The sequence below is a fragment of the Drosophila tropicalis genome, unplaced genomic scaffold (assembly GCF_018151085.1).
Source record: "Drosophila tropicalis isolate 14030-0801.00 unplaced genomic scaffold, ASM1815108v1 contig_158, whole genome shotgun sequence".
In the NCBI taxonomy this organism is placed as follows: domain Eukaryota; kingdom Metazoa; phylum Arthropoda; class Insecta; order Diptera; family Drosophilidae; genus Drosophila; species Drosophila tropicalis.
In genome coordinates this window covers 2879740-2900831 of record NW_027172602.1, presented here as the reverse complement: position 1 = coordinate 2900831, position 21092 = coordinate 2879740, and the positions used below count along the sequence as shown (strand labels likewise).

The 21092-nt window shown below is 38.0% G+C and overlaps 3 protein-coding genes across 3 annotated transcripts; all 3 read right to left on the bottom strand.

Annotated features, from left to right (window-relative positions):
• Positions 1 to 283: 283 nt before the first annotated feature.
• On the bottom strand, positions 284 to 1780 carry tgy (twiggy). Its single transcript, XM_068303186.1, has 4 exons — positions 1207 to 1780; positions 1020 to 1128; positions 681 to 962; positions 284 to 624 (listed from the first exon to the last, which is right to left on the bottom strand). The coding sequence occupies exons 1-4, from the start codon at positions 1743 to 1745 to the stop codon at positions 439 to 441; spliced, it is 1116 nt and encodes a 371-aa protein (XP_068159287.1). The 5' UTR covers positions 1746 to 1780; the 3' UTR covers positions 284 to 438.
• A 6138-nt stretch (positions 1781 to 7918) lies between these two features.
• RhoGAP18B (Rho GTPase activating protein at 18B) lies at positions 7919 to 18891 on the bottom strand. Its single transcript, XM_068302170.1, is given in 9 exon segments — positions 7919 to 8752; positions 8810 to 9298; positions 9408 to 9429; positions 10618 to 10792; positions 14474 to 15124; positions 15126 to 15638; positions 16585 to 18276; positions 18279 to 18367; positions 18425 to 18891. Coding segments are annotated over 9 exon segments (4257 nt in total). The 5' UTR covers positions 18867 to 18891; the 3' UTR covers positions 7919 to 8568.
• A 1216-nt stretch (positions 18892 to 20107) lies between these two features.
• Positions 20108 to 20572, bottom strand: LOC137583417 (uncharacterized). The gene has a single exon (XM_068298438.1). The coding sequence runs from the start codon at positions 20570 to 20572 to the stop codon at positions 20108 to 20110; it is 465 nt and encodes a 154-aa protein (XP_068154539.1).
• Between the last annotated feature and the right edge of the window lie 520 nt (positions 20573 to 21092).

Sequence of the window (21092 nt, the reverse complement as noted above, 5' to 3'; positions counted from 1 at the left end):
GAGCTGTTATATTGGAAATTGAATTCCTACAACAGATCTTTTGTCCAGGCATTCGATATAACCCATTGTTGAGAGGCATTAGGATGCTTTTAAGAACTACAACTGCACCTTAAGTCCATAATTCCTTATTTAATGTTGGCTGACTCCTTTTGTTCTGCATAGAACACAGACGCTGCTCAATAATGCATACACAGGACAACACATGCAGCAACTGTTAACTCCCCTCCCCCTTCCACTTCCCATCCCGACAGCAGCTCGAGCAGCATCTGGAAACCTTAGCACGTCTCCTTTAAGCCTATTATTTATTAAACATATGAGAGAAGTAAACACAGAACGAAATAAAAATAATCATAAAACAAAAAAAGGAAAGAAAGAAAGAAATGCCACTAGAAATAAAATGGAATCTGTTCCGTTGCGAGAACTTTGTCCCGGTTCTTTCTACACATTGTCACTTGGCCGTATAAACGACTGCAGCTGTTCGGGTAAGATTTTTGGTGGCAAATACTCGGTCAATTCGGTTCGACCATAGACCTGCAGTTGATAGTTGAAATAATCATAGACATATAGCTCATTGCTCGATATATAATGGAATGCAACTGGATAGTCCGACAAACAGTTCATGCACTAAAACGGCAAACGAAGGATTTCAGCATAGTTTTCTCTCAGTGTTGTTAACTCACCGCTCTGGGATTGTAGTAGGCATATTTAAAGAACCAAAAATCCATGCCATAATAATGTGATAAGAGTAAGGAGAATGGTGCCATGGGTAGGAAACGAAACCGTAGACTGGCATCACGGGAATCACCAGATTGTACACCCAAATTAAACAGACATATGCCCATTTCCAGATCCTCTGCTTGATCATCCTGCTGACGGCATTTACTGCTATCGTTGACACCAGTTGCAAAGATGCGTAGAGCCTCGCGACTAAGGATATAACCGCTGCCACCCGACATATAAGACTAGGAAACAAGTAAGAGGATATAAATCATTCATTTACTGGAGGCTTGAAGACTTACCCCATTTTTAGGAGGATTACCGATCAATTTGTAATTGAAACCAAAATGCAGGGCCATATCTGGTGAATAGGGATACAGCATATAACGTAAATTTTCCACAAACACATAGCTTGAAAAGATAATAGAAAAGTTTTCCATTAAGGACTTCTGAGTCTGTATGTAGCTGTTTGAATCAGATCGATCTTACGTGTCGTCATCGGCTTTCATAAACCAATCCGCTTCATCGAACTTATTCTCATAGAGATAGGTGAATGCCTCTTTGGTTTTGCCCCAGAGCACTTCGTACTTATCCGGCTTGCTGAGGATCACCGTCTCGAGCTCATCATCTGGGGCCGATGTCATAAAGTAGATTTTGTTACAACGTTTGCCCCATGTGCGTTGAATGTGTACGGCTCGTGATTTATGATATTTCGGTGTGGTAAGGACCCAGCACAGGACACGCACCTCCCTTTCCAGCTGCTGGGCCAATGTTTCATTCATATTGTTTCGTTGCCTAGCCGCTGAAATGGGTGCAGCAAAGGAGTTGGCCGTTGCACCGGCTGTTAGCATCATTACGTCCCAGTAGGCATACAGTGAAATGAGGCAAATGCCGCCAAGTGTTAACACCAGAATCAACTGACGCCTGGACAAACGTGGCGTATGCTGAGAACGCAACAAGCCCAGATCGCTGTCATTCGGATAGGAGTGGTGGTGCCGGTGCTCCACTATGACGTGATGCTCGGCCATATCGCTACTACTTCTACTGCTCCACTGCAGAGGCTGGCAAAACCAACAGGTGTGTGTGCGAAAAAAAAAACTGTCTAGCTGGCATCTTATCACACAGTGCAAAATAAATTAAAGAGAAACCCACCAAGTAGATAAGACTCCAACAGAAGCCGATAACCATAAATAGACGCATGAATTTGAAAGTATTTCCGACACATTTCATCCATTTCATTACAAAAAAAAAAGATAAACACACAGGCAAAAACAATAACAAAGATAACTTAACCTAATTCAAACCACTTAAAGTCTTTGGCAGGTTGAACAATTGATTCTGACCATTTAGATAAGGCGTCTCCTTTGCCTTTGAGAACACTTTCAGGCAGGTCAGGAATTGTTATTAAATTGTCACTTTATTTAAATTTTTTCCACCACCTAAAAAATGATTTTTGTTTTCTTTAATTTTGCTTCGTTTGTTTTTTGTTTTCATTAATCAAAATACTTTTTCTAGAGCGAAAACCCCAAAGCGAACCAAAAAACACACAGAAGAACCAAAACTAGAGGAGAGAAACTACAGTTGAAGTTGAGCGAATCTTTTCAATTAATCATGAGCGACATGTGGTCGTTGTCGGTGGGTTGGCTCGGCTAGTGCCAAAGGAGGGCGGGGACCGCCAAGCGTGAGAAAAATTATATAGCCGCCCCTGGTTCAACAGTCGGATGTCCGCGTGCAAACAAATGGTTCCCATAATGGCGACAAAGCGCCATTCTGCTCCCATCCCATCCCATCCCGGCCAGCAAAACTTTACAAGAACAAAAATCTCTCATACGTCATTCGTATATTTGCTTTTATTGTTTGTATTTTACTTCTGATGACTTTTAGTTTACCTAAAAGGTTGATATTTTGCATATTGAGAGCGTGAATTTATCATGAAATAGTTAACATTAAAGTTCAACGAACGAATCCTTAGGACTGTCCGCAGTACATCCTGTGGCCATTTCGAAAATGATCTATAGGCAAGATGCCCACTTCTTGAAAGGGTATAACAATTGTCGGTTTCTCTGTGTGTTGATGCTAGAGATGATAGCGTGAAATTCGATAGAGAGATTCAAGTATCTTCTCCAAGGGAGAAGTCTGTTAGGTAGATATAAGGATAAGAGCCTTAAGGATCAATGAATTCCAACAAATCTTTTACTATTTCCAATTATGGAATCGCATTAAAGTTTAAAGCATTGTCACGGGTTGTCTCACGATCATTTTTTTAATACTTCGGTGGCCAAACATTTGCCATATATTATTGTAATCAAAGTAAACATTCCAATTGACCAAACACAGACAGACAGACATATGTACATATGTATGTGTGTACATACACCCAAGTGGGGTTAGCTCCAACTGTTTCAGACACATATTTTCTTTTTTTTTTATTTTGTTAGCCAAACGAAACGAAGCGTCTTTGTCAATTTTGCCTTCCCTTTGACTTTTACCATTTTATCCATTTTATTCATTTTGCCGGAATTTTTGGTTTTTCTTTTGCTTCTTTTTCTGGGCACCCCTGGGCGGCCAATGACTTTACAAACAAGTGGGGAGGAATCCATCAGTTTTGTTGTTTTTGTCACTTTTTAGTATGTCGGTTGGGATACTACTTGGGGATGGAGTGCAGATTGAAGGTACATACATATACATATGTATATATGTATGTATATATGATGGTTCGTCATAATACCAACACGGAGAGTAACCATGGACATGAACATGTTGTCTTCGCCTCGTTTTTCTTTTTTTTTTTTGCTTTTTTTTTTTGTATTTTTTATGCAAACAGCATTTGAATACGAAATGAAAATGCCAATGCAAGATAGATATTTAGGGGCAAAGAGTGGGCCAAGTGTGTGTGTGTGTAGGTGTGTGTGTGTGTGTGTGGCAGCGGGTGGATCGACCGGAATACCTGTTTCTGGCATTGCATTTGGCATTATGCGGTTACGTTTACCATTGGCATTTTGTTTGTAAACAAATGTTCCATGGTGCCCAGGTGAATGAAATAGTTTTTACTATCTATAAAATAGCAAAAGCCTTCAATACTCTGCTGACTCTACCAACTCTCTAGCTCTCTCTTACTTTCAATACTCTCCAAAACAAAACTTAATTTCTGTTTAGACGTGGTTCCTTATAAAATAAAGAATTTCAACTGGTTTCATTTTGCTCATTTTTTGTTTTCGTTTTTAATCTCTGCCCTTTACTTAGAGATAAAAACAAGCATCTCGTTTGTAGGTAGAGTATTTGAAAAACGGCTTTGTCAATTGTGTTATTTGTTTTAGTTTTTCGTCACTTTTTTGCATAGAGTTTTTTATTGAATAGGTGGAAACAGCTGCTGGTCGTTGTCCATCCAAGACTAGCGTAATTTCCATTCGCGCTAACCCATGGAATTTCATCTTTTTATTATTCTTGGTTAGTTTGCGTTGCATTACAAAGTGTGGGTGTGTGTGGGTGTGTGTGTTGACATGTTATGATTTCGATGATATTAATTTCAACTGGCTGCCATGTTGATTCAGCAAATATTCCTACATCTGACCAACTGCTGATTCACAAGCATTTTTTTATGAAACACAAAAATTGCAACAAAAGTTAACTTATTCTCCTGTCACTTATTAACCCATGTTTACATATGAATTAACATCTGTTGAGATTAATATGCTAGGTAATCAACGATTAACCAATTGCTTTTGAGTATCCTATAAGTTAACAAGTATTCACAACAATCCAAAGTCATGGCTTATCATTACATTAAGGATATCCTGTAATTGAGAACTGCAACTACTTGATTGTATCAGTGACACAATCTCTCAACTCGGAGAGAGCAGAAAAAGGATGAATACTCACCAAAAACTTATTGAGTTAAAGAAAATTTTAAAAAAATTCTACTTTTTTATCTTGCTTACTCCATTTTGGTTCCGGTTTAATTGCAGTTCAATTAAATTCAAAGTATCTATGAGGCGAGGAAGGACAACCCATTAGGATGCATGCATGAAGATGAAGACGGAAACCGGAAACAAATATAAGTTGTCACTCGGTTGCCAAATGAGAAAATAAATAAATAAGCTGTGAGAAATGGATGTTTGTTAAGGGGAATTTTTGCTGTTGCCTTTGTCACGCGATTTTCAATAATAATCTCTTGTCCTGTGGCATAAATGTCGCATTAAAATGTCACGCACTTGTGGCTTAATCATGCCAAAGGACACTTGAATAGTCATTCACTTCCTTTGCCTTCGTTTCTTTCAGCCATGGCTAGCCCAAAAGGGCAGCACATTGCATTTGATGGTAGCAGAGGGGTGTTGTGGCCCGGTTGGATGGGTTCTTTGGTATTACTTGTTTGCGGTTTTATTATTATATCATCAGGCTCGTGTGTCAAATGGGCTCAGCATTGTCATATCTCTTCGCTCAGAGCTGCTGGCTCAGCGTCTTGTCAGTTATTACACATTGCCGAACGACTTAATGTCGAGGATTGCTGCCAGCGTTTTCACTCTAGTGTTGCTAGAGTGGTGAGTAGGATGCCACACTCTTTCGTCTATCTTTCTTTTGCTAGCCACAACAGGTGGCCTGGCCCTTAAAAGATTTCGCCTTTCTCCCAGTTTTCATGTGGGAAACCATTTTGGTCACTTTTTTTTTGTGTACCCTAAACTAAAGCTGTATGTATTACACTTTGGACCTTTTATCTATTAGTTCCTCTAAAACTGTAATGCTTTGGTAATCGATGGCATTTTAAAAACATAACGAATCAATTCCAGTTTTAGCCTGCATACTTATTTTGCCTGTTGTCTTAGATTGAATAAAGTCCATTTGATTTCTAATTCTGATTACTTTTGTGCCATTTTTATACAATTTGATTTTGTTTACTTATGAGAGTATTGCCAGTTCGCTTGAATGTCAAAAACAAGTGTATTTATTTAGATAACATTTATGGGGGCGGGGGTGGGTTTGTGGGCAAGGCGATGCTCGTTTCTTTTTTCATTTCTCCTGTCTGAAATTCATTTTTCATGCAATTGGCAGTCTTGCTAGTGCTGCACTTGCACAACGTTTTATAAGTTAAGGCACGTTTCAGTGGTTAGGTCCACTCCACTTTACTGCTTCACTCTAGTTCAGTTCATACCGGACTCCACACTCCACACTCGGCTCAGCTCAACGCAACGCAACTCAACTCAACTCAACCGACTCGACATCACCTCGACATTTTCAATGCGGTCAAAATGCGGCCCCTTCGACCTCCTGGCACAAAATGTCCGCAATGAGAACGCAAAGTTTATTTGCTGAGCATTGCCAAAAACGGGCAATATTGTGTAGTATAGAGCTGTACTTAGGCAGTTAGGCAGTTAGGCAGTTGTAGGCGGTGGCCGAACTCTTCTGTGGTTTTCTACCATAAATTGAATTATAAGCCCTGTTTTCTGTTGCCATTTTTCATTTGTTAGCCATAATTACATATATTAGAAACTTGCTTCATTCAATTTGCATTGTCAATTAAATAAAGTAAGGAGAATTCTTTAGATTGAATTTCGCATACGCTATACACCTACTCTAAGATTTTCTTCATTTTAGTCTAGAATAAATTTAAGTAATGTACACATACACACACACATACAAAGAAAGATAGTATCTTGAGATGGCATTTCTCTTTTTGCACTTACTTAGTTATTTTTGGTGATTGGCCAGCAAAAGTTTTGCTGCCAGGCCACAGTCCTAGTGTCGCCAAGTTCAGAACTTATATATTAAACCCATGTGCCGCCTTCACATAACCCTATACACATACATGTACGTTTGTATCTCTCTCTCTCTGTGTGTGTGTGTGTGTCCTTTCCTTCTTGATGAAATGCCAAGTCAAATGCTTGGCTGATTACATTGCTGTTTCGTTGGCTTTTTACTTTTGGGTTTTCTTTTTATTTTGCTAAAAACTTTACGTATGATTTGGTCAGAAAATTGAAATTTTCCTTACAGCCGGTTGCGGCAAAACTCTCCTCTCTCTCTTTCAGAATGTCATCTATATGAACTACATATATGTATGTATGTATGCCTGTTATTTGCGATGCGGTTTGGCAACCGAATTAGTTATTATTACTTTGATTACTTGCAAACAGCAGAGAACATTTTAGGCAACATGTAAGTGTCTTGGCATTTAATTTAATCATCAAATTATAACTTTGATCACCATTTAAACCCCTTTTAAATGTCAGTTTTAACTGACAGCAAAGAGAAACTCAAGTATTTCTCCTATTAATGAAGGGAACTTGCCTACTGAAATTACGCATACGCACTGTGGGCCAATATATAAACTAAGCTTAAATTTAATCTGATCAGCTTTGAGACATTTTCTAGACATAATATTTCATTATATTAACGAATACATAATTTTTGAATCTCGTCAGTAAATTTTTAGTCGATTTTATTGGTGTTATTTTGTTCAGTGTAATCCGCTTAGTTGGCCGAACAAAAAATATATTGCCTACTTTTAGGCAGCGCATACAAAGAAGCCATAACGAACAAGCTGGAAGGACGTATAAAAGCAAGCTGCTTGCTACTTATCAATTTCATTTGTCATTTGTCTGGCCAACTATTCTATGGTCCACTCAATTGTCATGTCGAAACTTTATTTGCTACTCCTTCTAGCTCTAAATCTGGTAAGTTGAAAATCCTTTTCTCTTCAAACACCTTGATCTAGCCTCCGGTTTTTTGTAGTTCCTCCACTGCTCGGCCGAGGATATCAGTTGCCTTAAGCTAAACAATGTGACATCGAACGAAGTTGAAGCTGTGCTACCGACAACGCCAGTGGATCAAGTCCCCATGCCCATCAAATGCTATAGCAAGTGTGTGATTAAAGAATATCTCAATGACAAGGGTAAAATCGATTTGAAACTAGTGGGCAACCGTGCCAGAGAAACGGAGAAACGAGTTTTGTCCCACTGCAAGACTAAATACGATCACAATTACGACGACAACAATGATGATGTCAGGCCGAATGAGAGCAATTGTGACTACGCTTATGTGATGTTACAATGCCTATATCTGGGCCCAACCAACGGAACGTCAATTGATTGAGCTTTGTGAACTACAAAACAAACAAAAAACACAACTAATGTCAGAGCACGACATTAGCTATAAGCTAAATGAAATAAAACAGTAAAAACTTAATGAGTGATAAGCAAAACTTCCGTAATTATTCTCTCTTTTAAATATGAATTTAATTGATATTTAGTTGGTTATTTTTTTTTTTTCTCATGTTTTATTGAGTAAGCATTTTATTGGGAAATTTGTTTGGTTTTTGCTTTTGCTCTTCTTTTAACAATCATATCGCATACAATTGTATATATGGACTATGTATACATATATATATATGGTATATAAACTATATCTTAGCGAATATCACACGATATATGTATGTGTTACATAAAAAAAAAAAAAAAAAAAAAAATATATATTAAAAAAAAAAACACATTAAAAATGTATATATAAAGATATATCAAATTAAATTAATTAATTATAATATGATGTAATTGTAATTATCGGTATTATTGTTGTTGTGATGATATGGGAGACCTTATAGTGAGCACTCACTGTATATCAACTAACCTACTGTCTTTTCGTTATAAATAACATTTCCTTTTTTTGGTAATCATTTTCGACTATTAGAATGTTTCTTAGTGAAAAATGGAAAAATGGACATACGAAAAACAAAAATTTCAAAACAAAACGTTCAAAATAAATAGAATTTTAGACAAAAAAAATGAAAAGCATCTAAAAACAAATACAAAATGAATTTCTGACAGTTGACAAATGTTAAAGAAATATTTGCATGCCCCCTTAAAATTAGCACACTAGACGCTCATTATCGGGCCGAAAGATGCGATCATGATTCTCAATCAGGAGCTTAGCCAGCATATTCATGCGACCAATATCGAATTGAATTTGATTGGCGGTCAACAGGCAGGGACCCCAGACGATGGCTAAATTGGAGGCGGGCATACGATTCAAGGCACTGGCCGCAGCAACTCTGCAAAGGGGATTGATCAGATTCAAGTTGAACACTTTTATCCTATTCATTACTCACTTGGTCAAATGCTTAATGAGAAACCGCAATGTGGAACGATTCGGTTCGGGCATATCATCGAATGCCAAACGCATACGTTCAATTGATCCCTCATCGTTCAGTTGCCGACCCAGACGCTCGTATGCCTCCTGAGTGATCAGGGGGGCGGATAATTCCCTAAAGAATTGCTTATGCAGGCTGGTCAATGTATGGATATCGTCCGTTTGCAGAAAGCGCGGATCATACAGAAGCGTCAACTTTCGTTTCAGCTCGTCCACTAACAGTTTATTGCCCGATGCACGGTACAGACCATCCTGCTCAATGCAATCGGCCTGCTCGATATAGGCACAGACATCAACTACGAAACGTGGCACATTCGGATGATCGGTCATATTCAGTTCAAGGAGATTGAGAGGTGATCCAAATAGAGGATATTTCGACTGATCGTCTAGAAATAAACTGTTGACTTGACTGCGACGTACTTTCTTTTCGCTTTTTGGCGAGCGATTACTGCAAAGAAAACAAAAACCAAAGGTCAATATACATTTCATTTCAAAAAACGAACAAGGAAATTCCAAATTTCAACTCATTTTTTAGATTTCTAAGTTGGTTTACTTACATGCGAAGTCTATTGACATTGACTGAATTCACAAACGTATCCAAAATTGGTTTCACATGAAAAAAAGAAAAAAATGGAGCACATAAAAATATACATATATATTGATAAGTTTATACAAAAATATTTATGTAAAATACTCTTCACTCAAGCCTACATTCGGTCAAACGCCCATCAAAGGAAATGAGGGAAAATGTTGGCTTTGCCATAATGCAAACTCTTATGATCTCTGATCAAGCCAGTTGTATATCAGCTCCTCGACTGGCTTCCAATGCAAATTGCGTATAACTATTTATCCGCCCACCCACAAATATGTGGATATGTCTGTCATCTTACCCCCCTTACCTCATCCACACTGTGCCCCTACACACACACACACACACACACACACATGATTCATTTGGAAGCCAAAAACAGATATTCAGCAAAAAAATAATAATAATCAAGAAAGAAAGAAAACAACAACAACAATGAAAAGTGAAACCAGCTAAACTTTCATTAACTAAAAAATGCAACAACTCTCAGAGAGAGAGACACACAGGGTGAGAGAATAAGTGATATGGAGAAATATTTACATATGTATATGATGAGGGAGAGGAAGAGGAAGAGATAGAGACATACACTGACAGTTTCCCATTCATGTGGGCGAACCTTAAAAGGCTCTGCTTTACCCATTAAAATATCCACAACAAGCAAATACATTTGGAACCACGGTCTAGACAAAGACTTGAGAACATTTCTAGTGACAGGATGAGACAATTTATTAAAAATTTTTATAGATTTCGAGAATTTTTGCAAATAATATGTGGGGATCTTTTAGAATATTAAATGCAATCTCACTCCGCTGATTATATTGATCAAGTCAGAAATCAACAAAAGTCATGACCACTAATCAGACCTAGCTTCTAGTTAGTATTGAATTCTCAATCGGCAAAAGAGTTAAAAAGATAGATAGATTCCTTAGACAAAGGCAAAAGAGCTAAAAGGATAATGAAGAAGGATTATGAGAGATTTTCAATAAGAATTATGAAGCCAAAACCCTTGTAAAACAGATCCTCAGATATTTATAGACTTTGGAACTAAAGAATCCTCCAAATTATTTGCCCTTCTTTCTTTCGAGCAATTCTTGGAAGATATAAATTATAATATTAGAATTTTGAATCTATCTATTTGCCAGATCGTTTGGAGGTAATGTCAAATTGTTTGTACTTACATTTCTTAAATATTTGGGTCGTTATGGACTTCTTATCTTCCTCGCCCGGCAGTTCGGTCAAATTGCCAATTGAGGCGCTCTTGAAGCGTTGCAATATCGTTGTCTGTTGTGTCTGTTGCACCTCATTATCTTCCTGAATTTGCTGTGCACGCAGAATATCAGTCACTGGCACAATCTGGAACAAAAACAAAAAAAAAAAACCGAAGAATTACAATCACACAATCAGCACCAAAGTAAACACACAGAGAGAAAGAGTGAGGAGAAGAAGACACGCAACACATGCATTTAATAAATAAGTTCCATGTGGTGAATTGTGGGTGGAAAAAAGGGCCCAGAAAGAGTAATATACAGATACAATACAATTGCGTGGAGAGCACCCAAAAGACTGTGGGCAGGGGGGAACGGATACAGAGAGAGGAGATACATACATACATCTATAGAGGATAGACCGAACCTCCAAAGATGAAGATGAAGAGGTGGAAAGTGCACAAATTGAGATACACAATTTGAGAAACGGCGGCAAATTAATTGCAGCATTTCGTGCTCGATGTCGATGTTAGGGCCATTGTGTTTTTTTTTTTGTGTTGTGATTTCCCTTGCTCTGTGTTTTGTTTTTCTTTGCTTTTTCTTTGAAAAAGTTCATTTTGCTTTTTGTTGTTATATTTGTTATTGTTTTTATCATCCCCCCCTTCCACCCCTCACTTCATTTTTTTGGATGGTTCATTTTTCTTTTACGCTCACCGTTGTTTGTCTTCTTTTCGATTTGCCTTTGTCCGTCATTTGTTATCTTCCGCTCTCTCTCTCTCTCTCTCTCGTCGTTTTGTTTTTGCTCTCTCTTGCAAAAAATAACAACAAAAAATTTAACAAAACAAAGAAAAATAAAAGACCGAACAAATTTGTTACAAAAATCTTGAGCTACGCTTGGCTTGACGTTGAAATGAAAAGTGTCTGTCCGCAGGGCTAATAGTCTTCTATTTAAGGTCTTTTTTTTCTTAGCTCATCTTATATTGCATAAGTTTTTGATTTTTGTTTATTGTCGTCTCTGGCATAAGTAACAGAATTCCAACTCCAAGACAGCCCCCCTTGCTCACCTTCTTCACAAGTTTCCCCCTCAGGAACATATGGCACACTAATGCATTATCGAGTAGCAGTGATTTCAATAACACAGATTTTCCATTATTTTTCCGATCAACTCTAAGGGCATGAAATCAACTCTAAGGGCATGTTATCGAGACAGAAAGTGAAAAAAATATCGTATCATCTGTTATCGAAAAGTGAGGGTATTGGGTGCCGCCTTAAGTTCTATAATCAATTGATCATCGAAATGAAAGCTTTAGTGTTGGAAGGATGCAGAGAGACAATCCATTGGGTTTGGTCACCCCTGAAATCTCAGTGTATTGAATATTTTCTGACTTCATTCGGCACGATGAGTTTTCGAAGTGATTTTGTAATATTCTTATCCTGATTATCTTGATTTGAATATACTTTTTTTAAACCCTTTTCTAGGGTACTCAAAGTAATTCTTCTATGTATTAGATTGAATCTTTTATTCTTGAATCTACATATCCATCACAAATCCAACATAAAACACTAACTAATAAGTTACTATTCTTCCTCCTTAACCAATCATAGGTAGCTTTAATTTCCATTACTTACATATTGATTGACAAATAATATAAACTTTGAGTTAGTCTTTGTTCAGATACATCGTCTATAACTGTCTTTGTGTACACTTAAAAGTTCTCAGAAGACCCCAACTGGTTATTCGATATGGGTTGGGTTATTATATTCATATACAAAATTTACTCACAACTCGAATCGGATGTGCCTGTCCCTTTTGTGTGTTCGTAATGAAACAACATATATCCCATCGAATCGACTGTGACTCGATGTTTATAAACAAATGTGGGTATATATATTAAGCTTAATGATTTCATTAAGTGTAATCTAGCGGTTGTGACTGAATCAGCTGACCATGTCCATAAATGTGGACATGAGAATGAAATGGAATTGAAAACAAGTGAATTCGAAAAAGAGTTTTTGATTAAATGAGTATTTTGGTTTGTTTTAAACTGAATCTCTGGAGCTTTGTTTTTTCTTCTTTCTTTCTTTTTTTGCAGTGTTTCTCATGTTTTTTTTTTTTGTTTTGTTAGTTTGCATAAACATTACACACATACAACATATGCGTGTGTGTGTATTTATTCGAATATACATATGTACATATATTGTATATATATAAAATGCCCAGTTGTTAGTTTTTTTGTTGTTTTTGTTGGACTTGTTTATTGCTCTTTGTAATCCGACTGGTACATTATACAGAAACGATCCGTTTGTTTTAAGGGTCTCGGAAATCATGTGCTCCGCCATTATGCCAGTTGGATTCCTAAAGAAATCTGATGGCCATATCAAATGGCTGTGGGAATAAGCACAGCAGAGTATTACGAATGGGCAAAGGGTATACAAACGTTTGCTTGGGCTAAAATTTAGCAAATTTCAAATGCTCTCTCGTTATTTGATTTCAATTTTTGGTGTGCTTCAGAGCTTGAACGATTCTTGTCTTGTTTTTTTTTTTTATGAATATGACCTCGAATGTATACGATAATTTTGATTGTTTTTATTGTGGTTGATGTTGTTATTTTTAAATCCCCCCCATCTGATTCACTAGACCAACAAATTTAAAGCCAAAATAAGGCATATGAGAAGTTTGTATACCCTTTTCCGAACATTTTTTGGCATTTTTTTTCGAATCCTACCAAACTGAGAGCCAATTGTGTGTATCGAATAGAAAGGGTATCTAAGGAAAGTGATTGATTCGATTCCGTAGAGAAGAAATCCATGCAACGATTCGAAAATCCAAAAAAACCCGGCTTGACATCCAGAGAGAGTGGATGGCGGGGAGGGGGGGTGTAAGTCCCCCTATTCTATGATGGCAATTCCAAAAATATTTGACTAATGATTAACTAATTTAATGCTAATCAATATCAGAGAACAAAACCGGTTTGCCACAAACTTGGATACATGCTCTTACATTCATTTAAATGCCGATTACATATACAAATGTATATATGTTGGGCGAGAGAACACACACACACACACATACACTCACGTACATATAGACATATGCAAAAAAAAAAAAAAAATAAATAATTGTCGCTCAAGGGGAACGACGCTGGGAAATGTGAATCAACAGAATGTTTTTGGGGTCTTTTGCAAAAATGACATACACTGAGAAAAATTACAGTTTCATTTGCTTAAGACATCATTTTCAAAGAGCTAACAATTTACATTTCATCCATTTATAGATCAATCTCAACCACCGCACCCCTAAAGTATGCAAAAGTCTATCCAAAGTGAGAAAATAATTCAAAATTTTGTTGAATTTCCGTTTCATGGACTTCGCCAGACCAATGGAATGCAATATGGAAAGCAATTCCATGGAATTTTTTGCATGCAGCAAACAGCGAAGGAAAAAAAAAACGTCAAAGAAACAGGCAAAAGAACGTGAGAGACAAATAAATAAGGCTGAAAAACCAACAGCCACACAAATGGCAAACAAAGTGCAATAAAAAATATTAACTATCAAGAAAAAAAGTCGGCACAATTTCCACACTGATAGTGCAGATGGCTCTGGCCCGAGGATAAGATAAATCAGGGTAGATAACGGTTGTTAATAATTGATTGATTTGATTTAGAAGTTCACCAAGTCTGAGGAAGAATCAGCCCATCAGACCTTGTAAGCCGATTAAACCAATTGAAATTGAAGTGAATCAAATTTAAGGTTCTTGGGATCGGAAGGGGATAGTGCACATGCAAGGATTCATACATTTTGGGTTATGCTCATGCGCCGTGGACTCACCATATCTTCCTCATCCTCGCAACAATCCATGCGTAGCAATTGCTCCCGCCAGGCTAATACCGAATCGGTCAACAACAGACGGGCCTGTGAACGAACGCGTAGTTTACGTGCCGAACGCGGTCCCTGAGCCAATGAGGCACCGGCTCCACGCTTTGTGCTCGCCGCAGCAGCTAATACAGCCAATGCCCAATCCTCCTTGAGGGCATCCAATCCAGAAGGATCCTCACAACTGCAGCCGCTGTCGTCGTTCTGATTGCTATTCCCAATCTGATGTGCTGCCGATGTGACTGAAGTGATGGTATTACTGGTATTGGGTATTGGCGGCGCTGGACGATGATATTTCTGAAGGCGTGGCGGGCGTGTCGTAAATTTTTGATGAATTAACGAACGTTGATAATCATAGTAAATGGCGCTATATTTCTTTGGCTCCTTGGGACTATAGATAATGCAAATGTTACGCAATATGGGATGTATTAAGACGGCTGCATGCGAAGCGGAATTATTTATAATATTATGAACTGAAGTACTGGCACTTTGATTGCTAATTGAACTACTAATCGAGCCCAATGTCGCTGTGCTATTGGTCACTGTGCTACCCAGACTGAGTGTTTCCAATTCGTTGGAAAACTGAAATTCATCTCCCGCTCTCTCCCAGGCACTCTGATCCATCGATATTGTTGGTGAGGGCAATGACGGCGTTGGCGGGGGGTGATGATGTCGGTGATGGTGACGTCGATGGCGATGGCGATGGAGAGGGCGATGGAGACGGCGATGGCGACAAAGACGTGGATGAGATGATTGCCGTTGGTCGCTTAGTCACCAAGTGACTGGCTTTAGCCGCAACTTCGTCGTCATCTCTTTCATCGTTGACTTCCCTCACATTGGGTAAATGTTGCAGAATTGGCTCTAAAGTTTTAAACTGCCATATGGGCTGATAAATGGATTCCTCTCCATCTTCATCTCCATCGCCATCGGCATCTCCCAATTTCATTTTCTCATCACTTTCATCCTGTTCCATGTGTTCGACAACTTCCTCTAGTTTTTGTATTCGCTTTATATCCTGATTCTCCGTTGTATTGATATACCCTGCACGAGTTAGAGCAGTATTCGGATTCCTTTGCGGCACTTGTGGTGCTCTTCGACGTAATTTAACCACACAGTTGTTCTATATATGAAAATAAATATATGCCGATTGATAATTCAAGTCCTACTTTAATTGAGTTTCTTCTTCTTCTCATTGTGGGCAGAGAATTGACTATTTAACATATTCAAATATGTGTGTGTGTGTGTGTGTGTGTGTGTGTGTGTGTGTGTTCCAATACTTGTTTAAGAAGGTCAAGCAAATATCAAAGTATGTTTTATAAACAATTACTCGATTAGAAATATATTTTCTCATATATATAAATATGCTTTTTGTGTTGTTGTTTCACTATAATTGAAGCAGTATTGTTTCAAAAATAAACAATTTGGAAAACACATTAAGCACACGAGGGCTGTGTGAGATCACACAGGCCAACAAAATTCCGACTCAATTTGCAATTGAATTCGTAACGAGAATCTGCATTTAAATTTACTAAAATATATTATTTAAATGAATACAACTGTTTTTTGTTTTTGTTTCCACCGAGGGGAAATCAGAAGCATTATCTCAAATTGGTCTACACTGAGAGAAAAGCATTGCAACTGTTTCTGTTTTGCTTTGTTGCGCTGTGTATATATATATATATTTCATTATCGTCATTCAAAGTGCACTAATTATTAATGATAATAATTATCATTTGTTTTTGTTTTTTCTTTTTTTTTACTTGGATTTTTCACAGAATTTGAGTTTTTAGTTAAAACTTTACACTAGTTTTAATGTTTGTTTTTGTTTTGTTATTTGCTTTTCTTATCGTATTCTCGGACACACACACACACACAACATAACGACTAGCAACAAATTTTGTTGCTGTTTTATCTATTTCTCTAATCAATTTTCAATTTTTTTTTTTTTTTCAAGTGAACCACCTCACAAAAAGAAGAAGAGAAAACATTAAAAAAAAACCAAAAAAAAAAATAATGAATTGTTTTTCTTTTTTTTTTTTTTTTTTTTTGGTTTTATAATTGTTAACCTGTGCGGAGGTTTGCTGCTGTGTGCTGCTTATGTTGTTGTTGTTGTTGTTGATGTTGCTGCTGTTCAAGTTGTTGCTGCTGCTGATGTTGTTGTTGGTATTGGCATTTTCATTGTCATCAATGCGCTGATCGGCAATTTGTTTTGGCTTGAGAGGTGCTGCCATATTGTTGTTGTTGCTGCTGTTGTTGTTGTTGCTGCTACCAATTATTGTAGCTTGCTGTTTCCCCAACTCTTCCGTCTCCTCCAGCATTGCCCCTTCTATCAATGACTTCAACTCTGTTTCTGTTTCTGTTTCAGTTTGTCCTTCTCTTTCTAACTCTCTCTCCTCCGTCTCTAGCTGCGTCTTTATCTTTGGCTTTAACTTTGGTTCGGCTACGAACGCGAGAGGCCGAGCGCCCAGCAGCAGCACGTTCTCACTCGCTGACGTTGCTTGGACAACTGGAGGTGAACTACGACAACAACGACTTTGAGACGATTTGCCTCCGACGACCAATGTATTTGTGCCTGGGCTGACTCTGACTCTGTCTGACTCACACCCGGTATTGGTATTGGGAGAGCCAAGAGCAACGGTTTTTTTTACTCTCCCTCGCAAGCGATAGCAACGATGTAGCCAACGCTCAATGGAGATTGCCGATCGTTGTTGTTGCTGTCGTTGTTGTTGCCGCAGCAACAACATTGCCAACGATTTGTCATAGGCACACAAAAATCCACGAACACTTGAATGTAAACTAGCGGCTAAAAAGGTGCTTTGCATTAATTGCCACAATGAAATATTGGGTAACACATTAAAGTCACTTTTTCGTGAATAGCCCAACTGATCGATCGTTTGAGATTGTGTTTGGACCATAATCTCAGCATTTAGAATGACGATTTCAACAGGTTGTTGTTGTTGTTGTTGCTGTTCTTGTGGCGGCAATTGTTTGAGAAACTCATTGACAAATTCCGCATTATGATGTTCATTGATGCCGCATCGTCGACTCTCCTCATATTCATTGTTGTCTTTTGGATTGGCTCGTCTCTGGTGGTTTTTGTATTTTAGTTGCCTTTTAAAGTCATCAACCAGAGATTGCTCTGGTCTTCGTAACTTAACCATATCCATGTCCATATCACGTTCGACATTCCATTGGAATCTGTCATAGCTGGCCGGCATCGATTTGGGTTGCTGATGTACAGCCAAATTATCATCGTAATTATGTGTATCCCTACGCAAGAGGCTCATCCATTGGCAAATGCTTTCATTCAAATATATAGATGACAAGGATGACATTTTAGGGTCCTTATTAGTATGAGGATCTTCAATCACTTCCTCCAACTGCGCCTCCTCTTCCTTCTCCTGATCTCGCTCTTCCTTTGATTGCTGTAACATACGTCTACGCGATATTCTAGGACGTTTGTGTCCAACTTTTTGCTCCTGTTGCTGCTGCTGCTGCTGCTGCTGTTCCACTCTCAATCTACCATAGATATGTTGATCACTTTGACTGTTTTGCTTAAGTTCACATATTTGATGCATATCAAATGTGGCCTGAGTGTGAAACACTTCATCCACATTGTGTATTATTTCCAAAGAAGCAGCACCCATCCCCCCACCACCACCACCACGTGCCCCTCTGCCGACACAGCCATCAACATCTTTTGTGTTGCCTCTCTGCAATGAACCCGACCGATTCAATTGTCTTAGAGATCCAAAAAGTAGCGACCAAGAGTAGCGGCACTTGACTTTGAATAACTTAAAAGGCTGCGCGACTTGTTTGATTTGCTGTTGCTGTTGCTGTTGGTGGTGGCAATGATGTTGCTGATGTTACTGTTGCTGTTACTATTGCTATTGCTGTTGCTTGACAGAAGAGTCTGTTGTTGTTGTTGTTGTTGCTGCTGCTGCTGCTGGCATTCACATTGGTCATTTTCACTGTAGATGCCACGACAAAGTTCACATATATTTTCGTATATGTTGGCCTCGTTCAAGGATGACGGCAATGGTGCGGATCCAACCAATACACCTCCACTAGCAACACACTGACAGAAATTGCAATAATGACCTTGGGCCGTAAATTTGCCATAGCCACAGCCGCGACATAGATTCTCATAGATCACCGTTGTCGTTCTATTTCGTTGAAAGTACTTATGAAGTTCCGGCATTGATGGCACTTGAACTTGACCGGGACATCGTAAGGGTACATTCTCGTATATATGATTGATTCTCTCAATATTATCATTGATATCGGCATCCGCATCTCTCACTTCTGCATCGCCATTTCGTTTCATATCATTCACTTTCTCTGGCATCTCGCGCTCTCTTTTTTATCACTAGATTAAATTCATTAGTCTCAATACACTAAGAAAAACAAATAAAAAGCAGAGCACAAAAATAAATACCCTCAATGGATCAAAATTTACCAAAATTATTTAGAAATTCCCAATACCTAAAAAAAGTCGAGTTTCGTAACATTAGGTTAACTTTATAGACTGTCTTTATGTAAACTTATTCAATTCTTTAATTTCAAATTGTCTATTTTTGAGGTTAAGTGTCTCCTAACCTAACCTTAAAAGCAATTTTCTTTCTACTGTGTAAATAATATGCCTTTTAGTTTTGAAATTAGAAACTTCAACTTCAAAAAGTTAGCCAATTTTCAAATCTAAACTAAATTTATTCATTACCATTTAAATATACTTTTAATGGTTAAAAAAAAAACTTGTTCCACTGTTTTTAAGTGTAGTATAAACAGAATGAGTCACCTATTTCGAACGAGCGAGAGAGCGTGTGTGGGGGAGGGGAGGAGAGAGAGAGCAAGTGAAGGAGAGCAGCGCTCTTAAGCGATAAACTGTATTTGCTGCTATGCGTTTTCATTAATTGATTGCATTCAAACAGTTAAATGATCGTTTGCCTGCTGCTCTCTTGCTCGTTATCTTTCTCTACTTTTTTTTTTTTTTTTTGTCGCAATCATTCTTTTGCCTTTCTTCTTGTAGGCCATCTTCTTCGCACACATGCGGGACACGCAGGCACACACACACACACACATACGATCAGTAGAGTTTCTGTTCCTCTCTCTCTCTCTCGCTCTCTTTGCCCAGAATCGACTTTCCTCAACTTTAACCCCTACTTTAGGCCGCATGCTTAATAAGCACTTTCTGGCATTGTTCACTAATTAATTTTTAAAATATTTTTTCATTTAACGATATTCATCAATTTAAAAAAAAAAAAAAGGGGAAAACCATTTTTAGCTAGACGAACTTATGGAACCCATTTGGGGGTTAACCATGTAAGTATCTGTGTTTGTTTTGGGAGTGTTTCACTGTCTTCAGCCGACTGTGGAATGTGGAATGTGGGCGTGGAACGGTTAGAAAATGAGGAGAAACTCCCCCAAACGAGAAAAGAGTTACCAAATACTTCTGAATGGTTCGGCTACTTTAATAATTTTTAAATCAATTTCATGTCGGTAACAATTTGGAAAATATGTTTATACATTTAGGCCCGCTCCCTTAGTCTCACACTCGCTGTTCTCTGCTCTCCCTTCTTGCCATCTTTCTTAGATTTTACCATACTTGATAAACATCTTTAGCAACTCGTCATAGCTCAAACGTCCATCGCCATCGGCATCGGCCTCTTTCATCATTGCATCAATAAGGGCCATATCCATGTCCTCCTCTAGGATCACCGTCAATGCCAGACGCAATTCCTCGCTATTCAAATAACCATCCTTGTCGAAATCGAACATCTTGATAAACAGCTTCAACTGTTCATCCCGTTCGGCCTCTAACATCACACGGTACAAGTTATTGAAATCGATTTTAATTTGCCCATTGCTCTCCCATTCTGCATTCTTATCAACAGCATTGATCATTTCCTTAAGTTCCGTCTCGCTAACTGGATGACCCAACTCGACCATCAGATTCCTCAAACTGTCAACGGTCAAGAAGCCTGTATCCGTGGTATTCAAGAAGGCACAGATCTCCTTCAACTCAGCGAATAGTTTTTTTCTATTGTTCTCCATTTTTGTTTTTTGTTTTTTTTTGTAAGAATTGAAAACTTTTTCCAAAATTATTGTAGAAATTTTGCGAGAAAAACAAAATAATTCAAAATTGATGGAGCAGTGAACAACAACTGAATATTTCTCTGTCTCTAGAAACTGAACTGAATTTTTGTTTCTGGCATGAGCTACTAAGATTTCTACAAACACTAAAACACAAAAGTTAAAAATTGACAATCGAAAAGCAATGATATATTGATGAAAAACTAAGCTACTTGGTTTTTGGATCAGTATTTAACCAACAGAAAAATTCGAAAATTTTCAAGTCTTAAGTTGGGGTTTTTTTTGCATACTTTTAGGCATGACTCAAGCTTAGAATAAGGCATGAGAGCTAGACTTACGCCTTTGAAGCATGTGTTTGTTTCAGTCTAATCTCATTGTCAATTGATTTTGAAAAATACCCATCAAGCGACAATGAATCATCCGACGCTTGAGTACTTAAGGAAAGACTGATTATTCACATTTTACACGAAATGAGACACTT

Excerpts from the sequence above, each read along its gene's own strand:
- tgy (XM_068303186.1), bottom strand. The coding sequence starts at position 1,745 with ATGGCCGAGCATCACGTCATAGTGGAGCACCGGCACCACCACTCCTAT. Across the intron at positions 1,129-1,206 it reads ATGAAAGCCGATGACGACAC|CTATGTGTTTGTGGAAAATT; the intron begins GTAAGATCGATC and ends TATCTTTTCAAG. Across the intron at positions 625-680 it reads CCTACTACAATCCCAGAGCG|TGCATGAACTGTTTGTCGGA; the intron begins GTGAGTTAACAA and ends TTGCCGTTTTAG.
- LOC137583417 (XM_068298438.1), bottom strand. The coding sequence starts at position 20,572 with ATGGAGAACAATAGAAAAAAACTATTCGCTGAGTTGAAGGAGATCTGT.